A 22,642-nucleotide genomic window follows, 5' to 3' on the forward strand; every position below is an offset into this window, starting at 1 on the left:
TTTATCCTGTTTGCTTCCAACACATCACTTGGACATATGAGTATAGCTACATACAAGATCCAAGATGGCGTAGCAGTCAGACGTCTTTGTCCTGTCATGTCCCTTGTATATGTCGTTTTACATCTTTTTCGTCGCATATCCCTTCAAATATTTTGATAAATTTCAACTTCTAAATACTCTCCTGCAACCCGCCTCACCCAATGTGGCGTGGATCTGCTTTTTTTCCCCTGAAGTAGTTATATTTACTTCGGATCTGGAATCCCTCAACTGAAGTTAGCCAACTAACTACCAGCTATCAATCAGCAAACCATTGCCAGCGGTCATCAGCTAACCTTCAGCTTGGAAAACTCTCGTCAGTTCGAACAACGTGACTCTAACCAGAGCATAACGGACCTGTTATTTTTATCCCCGGATTCCTACCGCAAACTGAACATTTTCATCTGGATCTTCACAACTAGCTAACCGAAATCCCGGATGACTACTCCTGGCTAGCGTTTCCATCCCAGAGCAAGCACCAATTAGCTTGAAGCTAGCCCGGCCAGGGCTCCTGTGCTACCACCAAAGTATACTCCTGGGCTACAATATCCGGACCCCTTCTACAGCCGGTACGGGGCATGGAATCCCGCAGATCCCCTACGACTGGAATACCGACACAATCTGCCCGAGGACTCCAACAGGCCTCTCAGGCGCGACGCCCGCTGAAGGCCGATTATGCTAACCAGCTTGAATCTATGCTATCGTGCCCAGAAACCTGCTCCTTTTACTCTCTGTTCTGAACATGCTAGATGGCCAGTTCGTATAGTCTTTAGCCGTACCCTTATCCTACTTCTCCTCTGTTCCTCTGGTGATGTGGAGGTTAATCCAGGTCCGGCAGTGCCTAGCTCCACTCCCACCCCACAGGTGCTCTCATTTGTTGACTTCTGTAAATGTAAAAGCCTTGGCTTCATGCATGTTAACATTAGAAGCCTACTCCCTAAGTTTGTTTTACTCACTGCTTTAGCACACTCTGCCAACCCAGATGTCTTAGCCGTGTCTGAATTCTGGCTTAAGAAAACCAGCAAAAACCTTGACATTTCCATACCTAACTATAACGTTTTCCGCCAAGATAGAACTGCCAAAGGGGGCGGTGTTGCAATCTACTGCAAAAATATCCTGCAGAGTTCTGTATTACTATCTAAGTCTGTATCCAAGCAATTTGAGCTTCTACTTCTAAAAATTCACCTTTCCAGAAACAAGTCTCACTGATGCCGCTTGCTATAGACCTCCCTCTGCCCCCAGCTGTGCCCTCGATACCATATGTGAATTGATTGCCCCCCATCTATCTTCTGAGCTCGTGCTACTAGGTGACCTAAACTGGGACATGCTTAACACCCCGGCCATCCTACAAACTAAGCTTGATGACCTCAATCTCACACAATTGATCAATGAACCTACCAGGTACAACCCCAAATCAGTAAACACGGGCACCCTCATAGATGTCATCCTAACTAACTCGCCCTCCAAATACACCTCTGCTACTTTCAACCAAGATCTCAGCGATCACTGCCTTATTATTAAGTATTCAAAACTGCCATGAGCCAAACAATCTTACAGGTCACAACTCTTTGTAGGCAGAAAGAAACATGCATTCTCTAATTTCATAAAGTAAACATACCTTTTTACTGGTCAGTTTGGACTGTCAGAAAAAGGCCTTCAATATAACTTTATAGGATATTCAAGTCTTTCTATTATCACCAATGACCTGCCACTGGTATTAAACAAACTATGTGTCCATGTATGCTGATGAGTCAACCATATACGCATCAGTAACCACAGCTAATGAAGTTACTGAAACCCTTAACAAAGAGTTGCAGTCTGTTTTGGAATGGGTGGCCAGTAATAAACTGGTCCTGAACATCTCTAAAACTAAGAGCATTGTATTTGGTACAAATCATTCTCTAGCCTAAGTTTTAGACCTCAGCTGAATCTGGTAATGAATGGTGTGGCTGTTGAACAACTACATTTCTTGGAGTTACATTAGATTGTAAACTGTTATGGTCAAAACATATACAGTGGCAAGAAAAAGTATGTGAACCCTTTGGAAATACATGGAGTTCTGCATAAATTGGTCATAAAATTCGATCTGATCTTATTCTAGGTCACAGTAGACAAACAGTCTGCTTAAACTAGTAACACAAACAATTCTACATTTTCATGTCTTTATTGAACACACCGTGTGAACATTCACAGTGCAGGGTGGGAAAAGTATGTGAACCCTTGGATTTAATAACTGGTTGACCCTCCTTTGGCAGCAATAACCTCAAACGTTTTCGGATCAGTTGCGTATCAGACCTGGGGCGGCAGGGTAGCCTAGTGGTTAGAGCGTTGGACTAGTAACTGGAAGGTTGTGAGTTCAAACCCCCGAGCTGACAAGGTACAAATCTGTCATTCTGCCCCTGAACAGGCAGTTAACCCACTGTCCCCAGGCCGTCATTGAAAATAAGAATGTGTTCTTAACTGACTTGCCTGGTTAAATAAAGCTAAGAATTTTTTTTTACAAAAAAAGACCTGCACAACGGTCAGGAGGAATTTTGGACCATTCCTCTTTACAAAACTGTTTCAGTTCAGCAATATTCTTGGGATGTCTGGTGTGAACTGGGCTACTCCAAAAGGCGTTTTTTCTTCTGTTGAAGCCATTCTGTTGATTTACTTCTGTGTTTTGGGTCGTTGTCCTGTTGCGTCACCCAACTTCTATTGAGCTTCAATTGGCAGACAGATATTTTGCAGGAGAATGTTAGGCTATCTTGATAAACTTAGGAATTCATTTTTCCGTCAATGATAGCAAGCTGTCCAGGCCCTGAGGCAGCAAAGCAGCCCCAAACCATGATGCTCCCTCCAACAAAGTTTACAGTTGGGATGAGGTTTTGATGGTGTGCTGTGCCTGTTCTTCTCCACACAGTGTTGTATGTTCCCTCCAAACAACTCAACTATAGTTTCATCTGTCCACAAAATATTTTGCCAGTAGCGCTGTGGAACATCCAGGTGCACTTTTGCAAACTTCAGACGTGCAGCAATGTTTTTTTTGGACAGCAGTGGCTTCTTCCGTGGTGTCCTCCCATGAACACCATTCTTGTTTAGTGTTTTACGTATCGTAGACTCAACAGAGATGTTAACATGTTCCATTGATTTCTGTAAGTCTTTAGTTGACACTAGGATTCTTCTTAACCTGATTGAGCATTCTGCAATGTACTCTTGCAGTCATCTTTGCAGGACGGCCACTCCTAGGGAGAGTAGCAACAGTGCTGAACTTTCTCCATTTATAGACAATTTTTCTACCATGGACTGATGAACATCAAGGCTTTTAGAGATACTTTCGTAACCCTTTCCAGCTTTATGCAAGTCAACAATTCTTAATCTTAGGTGTTATGAGATCTCTTTTGTTTGAGGCGTGGTTCACATCAGGCAATGCTTCTTATGAATAGCAAACTCAAATGTTGTGAGTGTTTTTTATAGGGCAAGGCAGCTCTAACCAACATCTCTAATCTTGTCTCATTGATTTGACTCCAGGTTAGCTGACTCCTGACTCCAATTAGCTTCTGGAGAAGTCATTAGCCTAGGGGTTCACATTCTTTTCCAACCTACACTGTGAATATGTAAATTATGTATTCAATATAGACAAGAAAAATACAATAATTTGTGTGTTATTAGTGTAAGCACACTATGCTTGTCTATTGTTGTGACTTAGATGAAGATCAGATACAATTTTATGAACAATGTATGCAGAAATTTAGATCATTCCAAATGTTTCACATACTTTTTCTTGCCACTGTAGATTCAATGGTTGTAAAGACAGGGAGAGGTCTGGCCGTGATGAAGAGATGTTCTGCTTTTTTGACACCACACTCTACAAAGCAAATTCTGCAGTCTCTAGTTTTGTCTTATCTTAATTATTGTCATCGTGTGGTTGAGTGCTGCAAGGAAAGACCTAGTTAAGATGCATTTGGCTCAGAACAGAGCGGCACGTCTTGCTCTTTATTGTAATCAGAGGTCTTATATAAATACTATGCATGCCAGTCTCTCTTGGCTAAGAGTTAAGGAGAGACAGACTGCATCACTTCTTTTTAAAGAAACATTCATGTGTTGAAAATCGCAAACTGTTTGCATAGTCAACTTACACACAGCTCTGATGCACGCACTTATCCCACCAGACATGCCACCAGGGGTCTTTTCACACTCCCCAAATCCAGAACAAATTCAAGAAAGCGTACACTATTATACAGCGCCATCATTGCATGTTACTCCGCTCCATCTCATATTGCTCAAATGAGGGCTACGTGTGCCTTTTGTTCTTGTCTATTAATGTTCTGTATTATGTCATGTTTCATGGTTTGTGTGAACCCCAGGAAGAGTAGCTGCTGCTTTTGCAACAGCTAATGGGGATCCTAATAAAATACCAAATACCAAAGTACAGTAAACGGTCGGATAATAAACTCTTTCTGTATTGAACAAGTAGGATATACACAGCACACCCTTTATACAGTTGAAGTCGGAAGTTAATATACACCATAGCCAAATACATTTAATCTCAGTTTTTCACAATTCCTGACATTTAATCCTAGTAAAAATTTCCTGTCTTAGGTCAGTTAGGATCATCACTTTATTTTAAGAATGTGAAATGTCAGAATAATAGTAGAGATAATGAATTCTTTCAGCTGTTATTTCTTTCATCACATTCCCAGTAGGTCAGAAGTTTACATACACTCAATTAGTATTTGGTAGCATTACCTTTAAATTGTTTAACTTGGGTCAAATGTATTGGGTAGCCTTCCACAAGATTCCCACAATAAATTGGGTGAATGTTGGCCCATTCCACCTGACAGAGCTGGTGTAACTGAGTCAGGTTTGTAGGCCTCCTTGCTCGCACACGCTTTTTCAGTTCGGTCCACAAATTTTCTATAGGATTGAGGTCAGGGTCTTGTGATGGCCACTCCAATATCTTGACTTTGCTGTCCTTAAGCCACTTTTCCACAACTTTGGAAGTATGCTTGGGGTCATTGTCCATTTGGAAGACCCATTTGCGACCAAACTTTAATTTCCTGACTGATGTCTTGAGATGTTGCTTCAATATATCCACATCATTTTCCTGCCTCATGATGCCATCTATTTTGTGAAGTGAACCAGTCCCTCCTGCAGCAAAGCACACCCACAACATAATGCTGCCATCCCCGTGCTTCACGGTTGGGATGGTGTTCTTCAGCTTGCAAGCCTTCCCCTTTCTCCTCCAAACATAACGGTGGTCATTATGGCCAAACAGTTCGGTTTTTGTTTCATTAGACCAGAGGACATTTCTCCAAAAAGTACGATCTTTGTCCCCACGTGCAGTTGCAAACCGTAGTCTGTCTTTTTATGGTGGTTTTGGAGTTGTGGCTTCTTCCTTGCTGAGTGGCCTTTCAGGTTATGTCGATATAGGACTCATTTTTACTGTGGATATAGATACTTTTGTACCTGTTTCCTCCAGCATCTTCACAAGGTCCATTGCTGTTGTTCTAGGATTGATATGCACTTTTCACACCAAAGTACCATCTCCAGGAGACAGAACGCGTCTCCTTCCTGAGCGGTATGACGGCTGCGTGGTCCCATGGTGTTTGTACTTGCGTACTATTGTTTGTACAGAGGGACGTGGTAACCTCAGGCATTTGGAAATTGCTCCCAAGGATGAACCAGACTTGTGGAGGTCTACAAATTTTTTTCCTGAAGTCTTGGCTGATTTCTTTAGCTTTTCCCATGATGTCAAGCAAAGAGGCACTGAGTTTGAAGGTAGGCCTTGAAATACATCCACAGGTACACCTCCAATTGACTGAAATGATGTCAATTAGCCTATCAGAAGCTTCTAAAGCCATGACATAATTTTCAGGAATTTTCCAAGCTGTTTAAAGGCACAGTCAATTTAGTGTATGTACATTTCTGACCCTCTGGAATTGTGATACAGTGAATTATAAGTGAAATAATCCATCTGTAAACAATTGTTGGGAAAATTACTTGTGTCATGCACAAAGTAGATGTCCTAACCGACTTGCCAAAACTATAGGTTGTTAACAAGAAATTTGTGGAGTGGTTGAAAAACTAGTTTTAATGACTCCAACCTAAGTGTATGTAAACTTCCAACTTCAACTGCACATGGAATGTACACTCTTGGTTGGATTTTAACCTGATATTTTCTGGTTGGTTTTTAACCATGTTCACTTGACTAAACACTGGATCCTTGGAAGGTTAACAGGTGTAGGTGTACACCTTTTAGCATAGAAAGCTTCACAGTGGAAGGCAAATGTAATCATCAAAGAGTGGCCCGTATTTGTCCTCTGAACACTGCACATGTCAGGGCCTGTATTCATAAGGAGTTTCTGAGTAGGATTGCTAATCTAGAATCAGGGGCTGTAGGTATGAAAGTAAAAGTGCTGGTTTAGGATCAGTAGATTTTTTTTTTTTTTTTTTTTAACATCACAATGGATAAGATTACATGGACATGGGGTGACCTGATCCTGACCTGCTTAAAACATGATTATAATAACTATGAATATAATCTCATACATATTAAACAAATACAATATTTTAACTATTATTAAAATCACTTGAATCAATAGGATCCTCAATAGACTATTTTCTATAACAATATTGCTCATCCTGTAGCCTTGACCCATGTTTATATAATAGAGTAATTATGAATGAAATTACTTATATTTCAACAGGTGTTCAGTATCAAGCAAACACACCATAATAACACACCATATTTTACCTGTTAAAACATGACCTCAATACTGCAATGAGTCAACCAACCGTATATCGTTTAGACTGCACTGCACTACAAATACAGATCTTATTTAATTGCTTTAAAAGTACAACAATAAAGTATACGGAAGCATCAAATATATTTTCCATATTGCACAAGTAGAGCACAAATGTCGTACATGGAGTTTCCTGCCTGGTTGAACTTTGACCTAGTATTTTCATATGCCAAAACCGGATCCTTGGAAGGAACAAATACACCATATTTTAGGCTACCTGTTGAAACATGACAAGCCCCTGCAATGCAATACTAGAATACTTCATTTATTGGTCCATTTACATGGACATAATGTATGTTTTGCGGTCACAGTACCCAACCTGACAGAAAACACAAACGTGAGCAGCATAATTAAGGGCTGCTGGAGCAATTAGGGGTAAAGTGCCTTGCTCTAACGCACAACGGCGTTATGGGATGTTGAAATTCGTAACCCTCCGGCTGCCGTCTCAATCTTTGGGGATTTTCCCCCAGTCAGCTCCAGGATTGAAACCGGCAACCCTGAAGTTACCGACCCGTCTCTAATTACGAGGCAGCCTGCGAGGTTGGTTGTCTCATGGCATGAGTCAACCAACCTTATACAGTTTCATTGGTGCAGATACACTGCAGATACAAATCTCATATCGCTGCTGAAAAGTACTTTAGTAATTACAAAGTACATGGTTCTGTGTTACAGAGCACAACCGTCATACATTAATTTTCCCTACTGGTTGAACTTCAACCTAATATTTTCAACTTGCCAAAACTTGATCCTTGGAAGGATCAAACACACAATTATCATCATGCCCCATATTTTACCTGTTGCAACAAGTCTTCAAAACTGCCATGAGCCAAATAATCTTACAGGTCACAACTCTTTGTAGGCAGAAAGAAACATGCATTCTCTAATTTCATAAAGGAAACATACCTTTTTACTGGTCAGTTTGGACTGTCAGAATAAGTCCTTCAAGATAGGCTTAAATATCCTATAAAGTACAGTACATGGTTGGATAATAAACTCTTTCTGTATTGAACAAGTAGGATAAACACAGCACACCCATCATACATATAATTTACACAATTGGTTGGAATTTAACCTGATATTGTCTGGTTGATTTTAAACCATATTCACTTGCTCAAACACTGAATCCTTGGAAGGTTAACAGGTATAGGTGTGCCTGCACTGTGGAAAGCACGTTATCAAACAGTGGCTCATAATTGTCCTCTGAACACGGCATGTCAGTAAGATTGCTAGTCTAGGATTTGGGGCCATATGAAACATCTAAGGCCGTGTCTAGACTTGACAGTTCATACAGCTTTAGTACTCTGATGATAGATTTCTGATCATGGAGTTCCAAACCCGTGATGTATCTACATACACCAACATTTAAATGTGTCTACCGTGTCCGGATTCCCGCACTGTATTCAAATGCCAGTTTGCATTATACAAACGGTGGAATAGGTCAAATATGATACAAACACAACAACTGATGGCAGTAGCTAACTGCTGTATGAGGCCAGCAAACACATTCCTCACATGCTAGGAACATATTTCCTCCAACATTGTAATGAAAAAGTGCCTCTCGGTCCCAAAACACACGCTTTCTGGAGACTTGTAGGAGGGGTGCTGACGTCGCCCACTGTATGCGCTTTCGGTAGCCTGATTGCCAACCTGGCACTGTCCTCCTGAAGTGGTCAGCCAGATCGGAACACAATCAGACCACAAGAGGAGACCTGATCCTAGATCCTTGATACAGCCGCAGGTCCCCCAGTACATTCACTATAACCTAAAAGGCTCAACTGATCCTAGATCAGCACTCCTACCCTAAGACGCTTTATGATTACAGCCCTGATATGATGTTGACTAATCAATATATCAGAGAACATTCTAGAAATGTTATCACTCTGAAATCTGATTCAAGTTTGATACAAACCTAGATTAGCAAACAACCAGGTAACTCCCCTTGTAATACAAGTCATATAAGTGGCACTGACTGGCACCTAAGCCATAAAGATAAACAAAACATGCATGCTCATCTTGACTCTCTGGAATCCACTTCTCTCTCTCAACTATGTTTGACAATGTGGTCATCTGTCTCGCCAACCTGTCACTGTTCTACTAGCCTGGTCCCAGATCAGTTTGTGCTGTCTTGCCATCTCATATGCTGTTTTGCCAACTCCTATGGTCACTGTCACAAGACAGCACGAACAGATCTGAGACCAGGCTACATATCTCCTGGCTTAGGGAGATATGTACTGGTCAGCAGCTCTGGTGGTCTAGGTCTGGCATGACGTCATCCCTCTGACCACTTCTGGGGAGAAAAAAACCACACTGTTGTCAGGCATGCCAAGGAGCACTTGTTGCAACACATTACGACACATGAACAACATAACCTCTCTAGCTCAAACAGGCGGTTTCTCCTAATCTGTATTTGAAACATTATTTGCAATAAGTCAGTGAACTATAGTGGCAGTGAAGTGGTTTAAAGCAGGACTGAAAATTGCTTACTTCCTGCATTTATCCCAAACTTGTCAAATATGTCCATGATGCATTTTGTTCTAAGTTTGTTATATGTTAACTATGGGTTTTAGAAGGGTTAACTGATAAAATACTTTAGATTCCACCCTAGTTGATCAAGTTGATGGGTACCTTCTGTCTTGTATGTCAGCAATATTGGAAGATGTGTACCATACCTGAAGGCAACACAGTATTAGTTAATAGTTGGACCATTGGACTCCATAGCACCACCTAGTGTAGATATAGACTTTATGCCTACTCAGTTCAGGCATGTAACATGAAGTAACATGAAGTAACATGAAATACAGCATGTGCATATGCCTCATTCAAACACAGAATACAGGAAGATAGTGTAGAATCTATTCTTGCATTTTGTGAGCAAGCAACCCCAAACACACTTCCCCTGCTCTCCACTCATTTCCTACTTTTGATCCATTCACAAAAGGCAGGAAATGTTTTGCTTCACTGCTGCTGCAGGATTTAGGGACACAACCCCCCCCATTAGACTTGCATCTCTGAATAACACAACTTTCATTCAACATTCTACATGACATTGAAAAGCTCTCAGCATTTTTAAAAATGTAATGATCACTTTCCTTTTTGAGAGGATTTTGGAATTGAGTTTCCACTGATTTGAATGTTTTATCTCTGCAGTCATCACACAATCCAGAGGACACCATTCACTAAGTGTAAGAATTAGAAAAACTTGATACGGAAGTTGTAGTAATTAACTATCTTTCAAAGACCAGCAGCAGTTCGCAGTGTGGCGTGTGAGGGAACATATCCACAGGCACAGCCACAGTCGGCCTGAAAGCCTCGCCTGTCAGCTTCCTATGTGGGTCGGGACTGCAACACAGCTCCCTGAAGTTCCTCATGGCCTCTCCTTCGGGTTTGCAGGAGATATAGAGCAGCCTGCGGATAGATGAGTGATTCCTTAGAGTCCGGATCACACGATAATGCAGGCCAGCGCGGGCTGGGTTCACCACAGCCGTGAGGGGGCCTCCAGAGTCGGTGGTGGAGCCCAGGACCTCCATGAGCCCAGGAAGGACAACCTCGGCTTTCCCAGGGAGGAACTCACAATTCTGGATCTGGTTGAGGGCTGCGTTATGCCTGGCGTCTTCCACGGCCTGCTGGATGAGTTCTATCCCGATGACGCGGTCCGCTCTGGGGGACATGGTGATACCGATGGCCCCCGTTCCACAGCACACATCCAAGAGTGTGCCCCCTCCTCCTCCCTCTCGAGCTCCATTCGGGAGGCCCATCTCTCTCACTGTGCGGTACAGCGAATCCGCCGCCCCTTGGTTCACCTGGAAGAAGGCGTCTGCCGAGATGCGGAACTTGAACCCCAAAATCTGTGGATGATATAAGTGCATGATAAATACATCTTAGGGATGCAAATTTCTGTTAATTTTGCTGCCGACTTATTGAGCCTCAATAATCGGTCAACAAACTAACATTTTTTGCAAACAATACAATTAAGTGACCAACAGAAAATACTACCAGAGACCTGTATATAATGACGTGATGCTTATGTTTCCGCCCTAACAATGGGAGTCGTCCCAAGGCGGGAAGGCAGACGACAAGCTTAGGCCCAAAATAAGCCCATAGAAACGTATTGGGCTTATTTTGGACATATTTTGGCGAGAGTGAAACCTCTTGGACCAGATATTTTCGAATTAAGAGCTAAATGGAAACATGCAACAATAGCAAGCCTATCGTCTTACAGTTCATATAGCCTATTATTGAACATGCAACTCCCTTCATGAAGCAGCTAACAAAAAGCTGACTCCAACGTCGTTCTAGAGGATTTGGCAGGACGTCCAACCGGCCTCACAGCCGCAGACTAAGTATTACCACGTCAGCCCAGGGTTTCCACATCCAGCTTCTGGACAACTGATGAAACCGTGGGTGTGCACAACCAAATAATTTCTCCACAAACTGCCAGAAACGGTCTCAGGGAAGCACATCTGCGTGCTCGTCATCCTCACCAGGATCTTGACCTGATTGCTGTTTGGCGTCGCTACCGACTTCGGTTGGCAAATGTTCACCTTCGAACTATACCGGCCAGATGGCAGACAGTGTATATGGTGTTGTGTGGGCGAGCGGTTTGCTGATGTTAACATTGTGAACAGAGTGCCCCATGGTGGCAGTGGGGTTATGGTATGGGCAGGCATAAGCTACGGACAACGAACACAATTGTATTTTATCGATGGCAATTTGAATGCACAGAGATACCGTGACGAGATCCTGAGGGCCATTCTCGTGCCATTCATCTGACGCCATCACCTCATGTTTCAGCCTGATAATGCACAACCCCATGTCGCAAGGATCTGTATACAATTCCTGGAAGCTGAAAATGTCCCAGTTCTTCCATGGTTTGCATATTCATCAGACATGTCACCCATTGAGCATGGTTGAGATGCTTTGGATCGACGTATACGACAGCTTGTTCCAGTTCTATCCAGCAAATTCACACAGCCATTGAAGAGGAGTGGGACAACATTCCACAGGACATAATCAACAACTCTATGCAAAGGAGATTTGTCGCTGCATGAGGCAGATGGTGGTCACACAAGATACTGACTGGTTTTCAGATCCACACCCCTACCTTTTTTGTAAGGTATTGGTGATCAACAGATGCATATCTTTATTCCCGGACATGTGAAATCCATAAATTAGGTCCTAATGAAATGATTTCTATTGACTGATTTCCTTAAATTTCAGCCACACATGTTGCTGACAGGTGTATAAAATCTAGCACACAGCCATGCAATCTCCATAGACAAAACATGGCAGTAGAATGGCTTTCAAAGTGGCAGAGTTATATTTCACCTTTCCAACAAGTCAGTTCATCATATTTCTGCCTTGCTAGAGCTGCCTCGGTCAACTGTGATGTTACTGTGAAGTGGAAACGTCTAGGAGCAACAACGACTCTTCTAAGAACTGGTAGGCCACAGAAGCGCACAGAACTGGACCGCCGAGTGCTGAGGCACGTAAAGATTGTTGCAACCGAGGACAGACTCTTCATGAAATGGGTTTCCATGGCCGGGCAGCAGCACACAAACCTAAGACCATCATGCACAATGTCAAAAGTCAGCTGGAATTGTGTAAAGCTCACCACCATTGAACTCGGGAGCAGTGGAAACGCTTTCTCTGGAGTGATGAATCACGCTTCACCATCAGGCAGTCCGAAAGAAGACTGGGTTTGGAGGATGCCAAGAGAACTCTACCTGCCCCAATGCATAGTGCCAACAGTAAAGTTTGGTGGAGGAGGAATAATGGTCTGGGGCTTTATTTCATGCTTTGCGCTAGACCCCTTAGTTCCAGTGAAGGGAAATCTTAACGCTACAGCATACAATGACATTCTAGACGATTCTACGCTTCCAACTTTGTGGCAACAGTTTGGAGAAGACCCTTTCCTGTTTCAGCATGATAATGCCTCCGTGCACAAAACAAGGTCCATACAGAAATGGTTTATCGAGATCGGTGTGAAGAACTTGACTGACCTGCACAGAGCCCTGATCGCATCCCCATCAAACACCTTTGGGATGAATTGGAATACTGACTTCGAGCCTAATCACCCAACATCAGTGCCCGAACTCACTAATACTAGTGGCTGAATGGAAGGAAGTCCCCTCACGCAATGTTCCAACATCTAGTAGAAAGCCTTCCCAGAAGAGTTATGGCAGCAAAGGGGGGACCAACTCCATATTAATGCCCATGATTTTGGAATGAGATGTTTGACGAGCAGGTGTCCACATGATTTTGGTAATGTGGTGTAATTACCTCCACGTTTCTACAGTTGGATTTTCGTAAGGCTACTTTGAAGCAAGGTTAAACATGCCTCATTATTTGAAGGAAAGTAAAACGTTCAGGTTTCAAACAATTATACTGCCTCAAGCTCACATTGCAAAGTGGTGGGTGAAACGCTGATAAGTCAACGGTAGGCAGGCTATAGCCTATACACCCGAATGGCGATTGGGAGGCGCGTTTTAATTAAGAGTTGAGATTCATAAATAAAAATAGCTCCTTTTAATCCAGGCCACCAAAGTTAACACGCGATTGCATTTAGAATTGTTATTTGTTGTGCAATGACTGAGCTTACAAAAGCAGGTTTCACTCCAGTAGCCTACAGACTTTTTGAGGAGCTACTCTCGTGCTGTCTGACAGGTGGTAGGCTATTCTACTTCTCAAACTAGGCTCTGTATGCTGTGCACGTTTGATAAATAATATGCATGACGACTAAGAAAATACACTTTAATTTAATTCCACACAATTATGCAGATTACCCTACAGACCGATAAGCATGACCAGTCAAATGTACACTGCTCAAACAAATAAAGGGAACACTTAAACAACACAATGTAACTCCAAGTCAATCACACTTCTGTGAAATCAAACTGTCCACTTATGAAGCAACACTGATTGACAATACATTTCACATACTGTTGTGCAAATGGAATAGACAACAGGTGGAAATTATAGGCAAATAGCAAGACACTCACAATAAAGGAGTGGTTCTGCAGGTGGGGACCACAGACCACTTCTCAGTTCCTATGCTTCCAGGCTGATGTTTTGGTCACTTTTGAATGCTGGCGGTGCTTTCACTCTAGTAGTAGCATGAGACGGAGTCTACAACCCACACACGTGGCTCAGGTAGTGCAGCTCATCCAGGATGGCACATCAATGCGAGCTGTGGCAAGAAGGTTTGCTGTGTCTGTCAGCGTAGTGTCCAGAGCATGGAGGCGCTACCAGGAGACAGGCCAGTACATTAGGAGATGTGGAGGAGACCGTAGGAGGGCAACAACCCAGCAGCAGGACCGCTACCTCCGCCTTTGTGCAAGGAGGGGCAGAAGGAGCTCTGCCAGAGCCCTGCAAAATGACCTCCAGCAGGCTACAAATGTGCATGTGTCTGCTCAAACGGTCAGAAACAGACTCCATGAGGGTGGTATGAGGGCCCGACGTCCACAGGTGGGGGTTGTGCTTACAGCCCAACACCGTGCAGGACATTTGGCATTTGCCAGAGAACACCAAGATTCGCCACTGGCGCCCTGTGCTCTTCACAGATGAAAGCAGGTTCACACTGAGCACATGTGACAGACGTGACAGTCTGGAGACGCAGTGGAGAATGTTCTGCTGCCTGCAACATCCTCCAGCATGACCGGTTTGGCGGTGGGTCAGTCATGGTGTGGGGTGGAATTTCTTTGGGGGGCCGCACAGCCCTCCATGTGCTCGGCAGAGGTAGCCTGACTGCCATTAGGTACCGAGATGAGATCCTCAGATCCCTTGTGAGACCATATGCTGGTGCGGTTGGCCCTGGGTTCCTCCTAATGCAAGACAATGCTAGACCTCATGTGGCTGGAGTGTGTCAGCAGTTCCTGCAAGAGGAAGGCATTGATGCTATGGACTGGCCCGCCCGTTCCCCAGACCTGAATCCAATTGAACACATCTGGGACATCATGTCTCGCTCCATCCACCAACGAGTTGCACAACAGACTGTCCAGGAGTTGGCCAATGCTTTAGTCCAGGTCTGTGAGGAGATCCCTCAGGAGACCATCCGCCACCTCATCAGGAGCATGCCCAGGCATTGTAGGGAGGTCATACAGGCACGTGGAGGCCACACACACTACGGAGCCTCATTTTGACTTGTTTTAAGGACATTACATCAAAGTTGGATCAGCCTGTAGTGTGGTTTTCCACTTTAATTTTGAGTGACTCCAAAACCAGACCTCCATGGGTTGATAAATTTGATTTCCATTGATCATTTTTGTGTGATTTTGTTGTCAGCACATTCAACTATGTAAAGAAAAAAGTATTTAATAAGAATATTTCATTCATTCAGATCTAGGATGTGTTATTTTTTTGAGCAGTGTATTTCTGGCGGCTAACCGATTAACATCCCTAATACATCTCATTTATACTAATAGCCTTTAAGCAAAATAGATTTAGAAATGTTATTGTCCTTCTTCCACAATAACCTACACTGCTAAACTCTATCACCATGTAGTTAAAAAGCACTGTTACTTTTTAATGGTACATTTACAAATATAAATTATGATAGATTTGGGTAATTGGTGAAATAAGTATAACCAGCTATAATTGTAATGGGTTAACAGAAAATAAGAAAAGACTAACAATATATACCTTCAACGCTGGTCCGACCAATCGGATTCCACGCTTCAAGATTGCTTCGATCATGTGGATTGATGTATACGCTGATTCGGTGAGCGAGTTAATTAGCAAGTGCATCGGTGATGTTGTACCCACGGTGACTATAACAACCTTCCCCAACCAGAAACCATGGATTGATGGCAGCATTCGCGCAAAACTGAAAGCGCGAACCACTGCTTTTAATCATGGCAAGGCGACCGAAAACAAGACCGAATATAAACAGTGCAGCTATACAATAAATAAAAAGATATACATAAAAAGCAGCTACATGTTAATACAATGTTCTTGCATTTTTTACTGTGTAGTTTAATGCGTACAGTGCATTCGGAAAGTATTCAGACTTTTTCCACATTGTTATTTTACAACCTTGTTCTGAGGGATTTTTAAATATATTTTAATATACACACAAAAGCCCATAATGACGAAGCAAAAACAATGACATTTTTCAAATATATAAATAAAAGTACTGACATCACATTTACATAAGTATTCAGACCCTTTACTCAGTACTTTGTTGAAGCAACTTTGGCAGCGATGACAGCCTTGAGTCTTCTTGGGTATGACACTACAAGCTTGGCACACCTGTATTTGGGTAGTTTCTCCCATTCTTCTCTGCAGATCCTCTCAACCTCTGTCAAGGTTGGATGGGGAGCGTTGCTGCACAGCTATTTTCAGGTCTCTCCAGAGATGTTTGATTGTGTTCAAGTCCGGATTCTGGCTGGGCCACTCAAGGATATTCAGAGACTTGTCCCGAAGCCACTCCTGCGTTGTCTTGGCTGTGTGCTTAGGGTCATTGTCATGTTGGAAGGTGAACAGTAGCCCCAGTCTAAGGTCCTGAGCACTCTAGAGCAGGTTTTCATCAAGTATCTCTCTGTACTTTGCTCTGTTCATCTTTCCGTTGATCCTGACTCATCTCCCAGTCCCTGCCACTGAAAAACATCCCCACAGCATGATGCTGCCACCACCATGCTTCACCGTAGGGATGGTGCCAGGTTTCCTCCAGATGTGACGCTTGGCATTCAGGCTAAAGAGTTCAATCTTGATTTTTTTAAGACCAGAGAATCTTGTTTCTCATGGTCTGAGAGTCCTTTAGGTACCTTTTGGCAAACTCCAAGCAGGCTGTTATGTGCCTTTTACTGAGGAGTGGCTTCCATCTGGCCACTCTACCATAAAGACCTGATTGGTGGAGTGCTGCAGAGATGGCTGTCCTTCTGGAAGGTTCTCCCATCACCACAGAGGAACTCTGGAGCGCTGTCAGAGTGACCATCGGGTTTTTGGTCACCTCCCTGACCAAGGCCCTTCTACCCTGATTGCTCAGTTTGGCTGGAGTCTTGGTGGTTCCAAACTTCTTCCATTTAAGAATGATGGAGGCCACTGTGTTCTTGGGGACTTTCAATGCTGCAGAAATGTTTTGGTACCCTTCCCCAGATCTGTGCTAACACTGTCTCGGAGCTCTAAAAACAATTCCTTTGACCTCATGTCTTGGTGTTTGCTCTGAAGTGCACTTTACCACAGATGGACTCCAATCAAGTTCAACATCTCAAGGATGATCAATGGAAACAGGATGCACCTGAGTTCAATTTTGAGTCTCATAGCAAAGGGCCTGAATACTTATGTAAATGTGATATTTAAGTTATTTAAGTTTCTTATTATTTATAAATGTGCAAAAAAAAATCAAAACTGTTTGTGCTTTGTCATAAGGTATTGTGTGTAAATTGAGGGGGGAAACGATTTAATACATTTTAGAATAAGGTTATATAACATAATATGATATGAATATGTGATTTTCAGGATTTTTTCTTTCTCATTTTGTCTGTCATATTTGAAGTGTACCTATGATGAAAATTACAGGCCTCATCTTTTTAAGTGGGAGAACTTGCACAATTGGTGGCTGACTAAATCCTTTTTTGCCCCACTGTATGTTTGTTACTACGCTGTACCACAGCGCCAATAAAGGACGATATCCATCCGGACCTTTGCCACCTTGGAAGTTTGTGTCACTGGACCTTCTCTAATAGTAGTTGAGTACACCTGCTCTAAGCAGTCTATGGACAAGGTATGATGACAGCAATCCCATGCTTTGGTTTTATTTACCTGGCCACTGCTTCCAAATGCTAAATTCTAATCAAATGGAAGTAAAAAAAAAATTTGGGCACTCATGTTAAAATCATGCTAAAGTATGAAAATGTATTGTGTCGCTCAAATAAGTTACTTATTGATGATTTGGACATGAAGCGTGAAAAATTATAATGTCAGTACCATTGACTGCCAATTTGCAGAGGAGTACAGAGTGCAGTGATATTGTATTGTATTGCAATGTATTGTATTCACCTCCTCGTGTATGTGTGGCTGGCCATGCAAAAGCTGGTAGGGGGATTCCTCGTGGCTGCAACGGGTCATGGAGCTCTCCTGGAAGTACAGGGAGTCTAGTTGGCAGATGGCACCAGGCCCCTGGGTGAAGTACTCCACCAGGGAGGACTTATGGACCTCTATCTCCTCCGGGGTGAGCCTCTGTGGGTGGAAATAGACGATGGCCATGGTGTGGCCTGCTGCGTTGGTCCTCACTGTCACCTGTGAGTGTGTAATAATTTATAGGGTTCATGTGTATACAGCAGTACTGTGTCCAAGACAATTTACCCCCCCCAGCAACAATAAAGTATCGGCCTAATCTATCCTATCCCAGCTTTTTTCATTGGGGCGGCAAGTAGCCTAGTGGTTAGAGCGTTGGACTAGTAACTGAAAGGTTGCAAGATCGAATCCCCAAGCTGACAAGGTAAAAATCTGTCATTCTGCCCCTGAACAAGGCAGTTAACCCACTGTTCCTAGGCAGTCATTGAAAATAAGAATTTTTTCTTAACTGACTTGCCTAGTTAAATAAAGGTCAAATAAAAAAATTCCAGTCCTCTGGGCCCACCAGCAGTTCTATATATTCAAAGTATTCCAACACAAGAACAGCTGAAACACCTGTACCAATGGGCTTGTTCGACATTGCAGGCGACTTCTGACTGACTTATCTACGAATCACCTTGCATCATAAATAAACAACTAGTTATTATTTGTAGATGAGTCAATCAGTCACAATTTACCCACAATGCATCACGGATTTCACACTCTTGAACACAGCTCAGGCTGTGGCGGTCATGAAATTGTCAGCCGGTGATTGTCAAGAAAATAACTGCCCGTCTAACAGTAATTGACCGTAATTAACATAAACACATTTAGCATCTCCTGGCTTCCACATAGCCTACAAGCCACTGATGAAGACCTTTGGAATATCTACATTTTAAAAAGTCTAAAACTCCATTTAATATAGCCTACACCCCTCAAACTCAACTCTGGACCTTAACCTTAAAGCCAGTTTCATTACTTTTTTTTCATTGATCTGGGACCGATGTAGACCTGGGACACCAGGTGTGTGCAATTAATTATCAGGTAGAAGAGAAAACCAGCAGGCGCCGGACCTCGTAGCGTAAGAGTTGAGTACCCCTGGCCGACACTATCACAATAAAAAATACAATCGAACATTGCTGAATAAAATAGAAAGTATATTTTCTCCAAACGATTTCCAAGGAAGTGCACACATGCGACTATTCTGAGTTGAGCGGTTTACAAAGAAACAGCTCTTCCTATATGCTTAATTTAGAGTTATGTATGCAACTTTAGTGTTGATACAAACGTTGGGCTATATGTTAATACATTTTAAGGCTGCGTGATGCGACTAATGATGATTTGAAAAAAGTTGCATGAAAGGCATGAGCTCTGATTTGTTTGTATAACAGGCTGCACACAATCGTCTCTCATTCACAAACACTTGATAATATTCTCACCAGCCCTCGAATTTCCCGGGGGCATCCCCTTTGTGTGGCCGTAATGCCCCCTAAAAAACCAATGCCTTTTGTGGCCGTTGTACCCATGGGCTGAATATAATAATTATAATTCCCTTCTCCTGGCTGCCGTGCTCCGAAGCACCTCTCACTCACATGGCTCTCTCAAATATCTCATTAGCCAATGCCAGTCATGTGATTGGGTCCTTCTCACAGGCATCTCAGCTGAGAAGTAGGCTACAAGTGAATACATGACACCCACCCTGTATTCAAGAACATGTTATGTCTAAACTGATGGCGGGCACAACTCAAAAACCTCAGATGATCTAAGCTAGGGTCTAAACTATGAAATATGTACATATGAAAAAAAATCTGAATTTCCACTTTTTTTAGATCATTGAAGTTTAAGGTTAAAAAAATAAATTAAAATACTATTTATATGCATCTAAAAATTATCAAGAAATTATCAAATAGTCGACGACCCTGTTTGTAAGGTTTTAAAATATATCAATCTCAACCGTTTACATTTTCCAGTGATGAAGACATGGATGTCTCATGGTATGGTGGAAATTAGAGGTCGACCGATTATGGTTTTTCAACGCCGATACCGATTATTGGAGGACCAAAAAACCCGATACCGATTATTCGGCTGATTTAAAATAAAAATACAATTGAAATAATGACAATTACAACATTACTGAATGAACACTTATTTTACCTTAATATAATACATCAATAAAATCAATTTAGCCTCAAGTAAATAATGAAACATGTTCAATTTGGTTTAAATAATGCCAAAAACAAAGTGTTGGAGAAGAAAGTAAAAGTGCAATATGTGCCATGTAAGAAAGCTAACGTTTCAGTTCCTTGCTCAGAACATGAGAACATATGAAAGCTGGTGGTTCCTTTTAACAGGAGTCTTCAATATTCCCAGGTAAGAAGTTTTAGGTTGTAGTTATTATAGGAATTATAGGACTATTTCCCTCTATACCATTTGTATTTCATTAATCTTTGACTATTGGATGTTCTTATAGGCACTTTAGTATTGGCAGTGTAACAGTATAGCTTCTGTCCTCGCTCCTCCCTGGGCTCGAACCAGGAACACATCGACAACAGCCACCATCGAAGCAGCGGTACCCATGCAGAGCAAGGGGAACAACTACTAGAAGGCTCAGAGCGAGTGACGTTTGAAACGCTATTAGCGCGCGCTAACTAGCTAGCCATTTCATTTCGGTTACCCCAGCCTCATCTCGGAGGTTGATAGGCTTGAAGTCATAAACAGCGCAATGCTTGATGCACAACGAAGAGCTGCTGGCAAAACGCACGAAAGTGCTGTTTGAATGAATGTTTACATGCCTGCTTCTGCCTACCACTGCTCAGTCAGATACTTAGATACTTGTATGCTCAGTCAGATTATATGCAACGCAGGACACGCTAGATAATATCTAGTAATATCATCAACCATGTGTAGTTAACTAGTGATTATGATTGATTGTTTTTTATAAGATAAGTTTAATGCTAGCTAGCAACTTACCTTGGTTTACTGCATTCGTGTAACAGGCAGTCAGTCTCCTTGTGGAGTGCAACGAGAGAGGCAGGTCATTATTGCGTTGGACTAATTAACTGTAAGGTTGCAAGATTGAGTCCCCCGAGCTGACAAGGTGAAAATCTGTCGTTCTGCCCCTGAACAAGGCAGTTAACCCACCGTTCCTAGGCCGTCATTGAAAATAAGAATGGTGTTCTTAACTGACTTGCCTAGTTAAATAAAGGTATAACATTTTAAAAATTATTATTATATATATATATATATTTTTTAAATCGGCAAATCGGGGCCCAAAAATACTGATTTCCGATTGTTATAGAAACTTGAAATCGGCCCTAATTAATAGGCCATTACGATTAATCGGTCAACCTCTAGTGGAAATGCAAAAGATGTCAACTTTGAGCACCTTAATCTCTTGAATGTTTTGGCATTCATGTCCAAAAAGTCACTTTCTGAGCACCATTATTATTTGTAGATCAGTCAAGTCAGTTAATTTACCTAAGATGCATCACGGTTTTGATGCTCTCAAAAACGGCCGTTGCATTGCATCAACCAATGGTTGTTTGCCACTTCATCGACTGCACAGTCAGGCATCAGATTGCTTGCTATATCATATGATGTGATTAGCTGATATGTTAAACACCTATACAAGTGTTGTGAGATCTGATCAAGCAGGAATGCCACCACTATTAATTTGATTCAAATTAGTTGTGATGATGTTAGGATACATGAAATATATAAAATTACTGGTGGGCCATGTGAACTGGGTTTAGATACTATCCTACCTCCCTCCAGTGGCCTCCGTCGTGGAACAGCAGACAGGGCTCCAGGGCTGAAAGGCGGAGGAAGTCCTGGTAGCACCTGGCCACCAGCTTATGTCTCTCGGGCATGTTGAGGAGGTGGTCCCCGTTCACACACACAATGTTTCCCACCTTTCCCGTTCCCACGTAGAACCCCACCGTCTTAGGGTTGCCATCCACGCCACGGTTGACTGAGAAGGTAGACTTGTTGCGGTAGCCGTCCCTGACAGGTGACGGTAAGATAGGCAGCAGAGGGAAGCTGAGTTTGGTACTCCTGGGTGGAGAAGGACATTGTGTCAAGGCCTTATGTTGGGTCGACTCTCCACATAAGAGCTGATCTGAGAGCTGTAGTAGGATCCTCTCCTGGTGCTTCTGTTTCAGCTGGAGTTGATCGTGGTAACTCAGGCGCCACAGAGGAGTGACAGCGTCGGCCAGTCTCTCCTCCCAGGGCAGGTGTTCATTTGATGCAGGCTTGTTCCTGAACTTCTTTCTCCATTTCTTATTTGATAATTTTGGTGGTTTCCCTGGGTTGGTGGTGGTATCCTTGGCTCCCGAGCATAGACATGCCTCCACCAGAACATTTACTAGCTTATGTTTTAGTAATGCTGGCCTTAAACCCGCTAGTATTAAAAGCATGGCAAATGGGGGATTATATGATTAAACTATACACAGGAACACACACGTTTTAATGGCTGTTGTACATACATTGGGATTATTCATCCTTGGACGCCTCCGTTAATCAGTTAGCTTGAATGAAGCTAGCTTTAAAATATATATATATATTGTTTAGCCACTTGTTACAATACATGTATTTCTGTATTTACAATTTGACAAATAGCTTAGACCACCAAACACATACAGAATGGGTATATCGCAATGTATCACAATTCGCAATTTGAAGCCAACTATGTTAAAATGAATTAGTCACTGACCCTGAATGTACACATGTCCACGGAGATTGAAATTCAATGACGTATTATTTAAGTTCCA

General features: G+C 42.5%; 1 protein-coding gene across 1 annotated transcript; it reads right to left on the bottom strand.

The window, feature by feature from the left end:
* Window positions 1-6,452: 6,452 nt before the first annotated feature.
* Window positions 6,453-22,630, bottom strand: trmt2b (tRNA methyltransferase 2B; the record flags this gene model as incomplete). The annotated part of the gene is made up of 4 exons (XM_020493945.2): window positions 6,453-10,666; window positions 17,817-18,056; window positions 21,638-22,272; window positions 22,585-22,630. Coding segments are annotated over 4 exons (1,542 nt in total), but the record flags the coding sequence as incomplete, so codon positions are not given.
* Between the last annotated feature and the right edge of the window lie 12 nt (window positions 22,631-22,642).

The sequence above is a fragment of the Oncorhynchus kisutch genome, linkage group LG11, assembly GCF_002021735.2.
Source record: "Oncorhynchus kisutch isolate 150728-3 linkage group LG11, Okis_V2, whole genome shotgun sequence".
In the NCBI taxonomy this organism is placed as follows: Eukaryota; Metazoa; Chordata; class Actinopteri; order Salmoniformes; family Salmonidae; genus Oncorhynchus; species Oncorhynchus kisutch.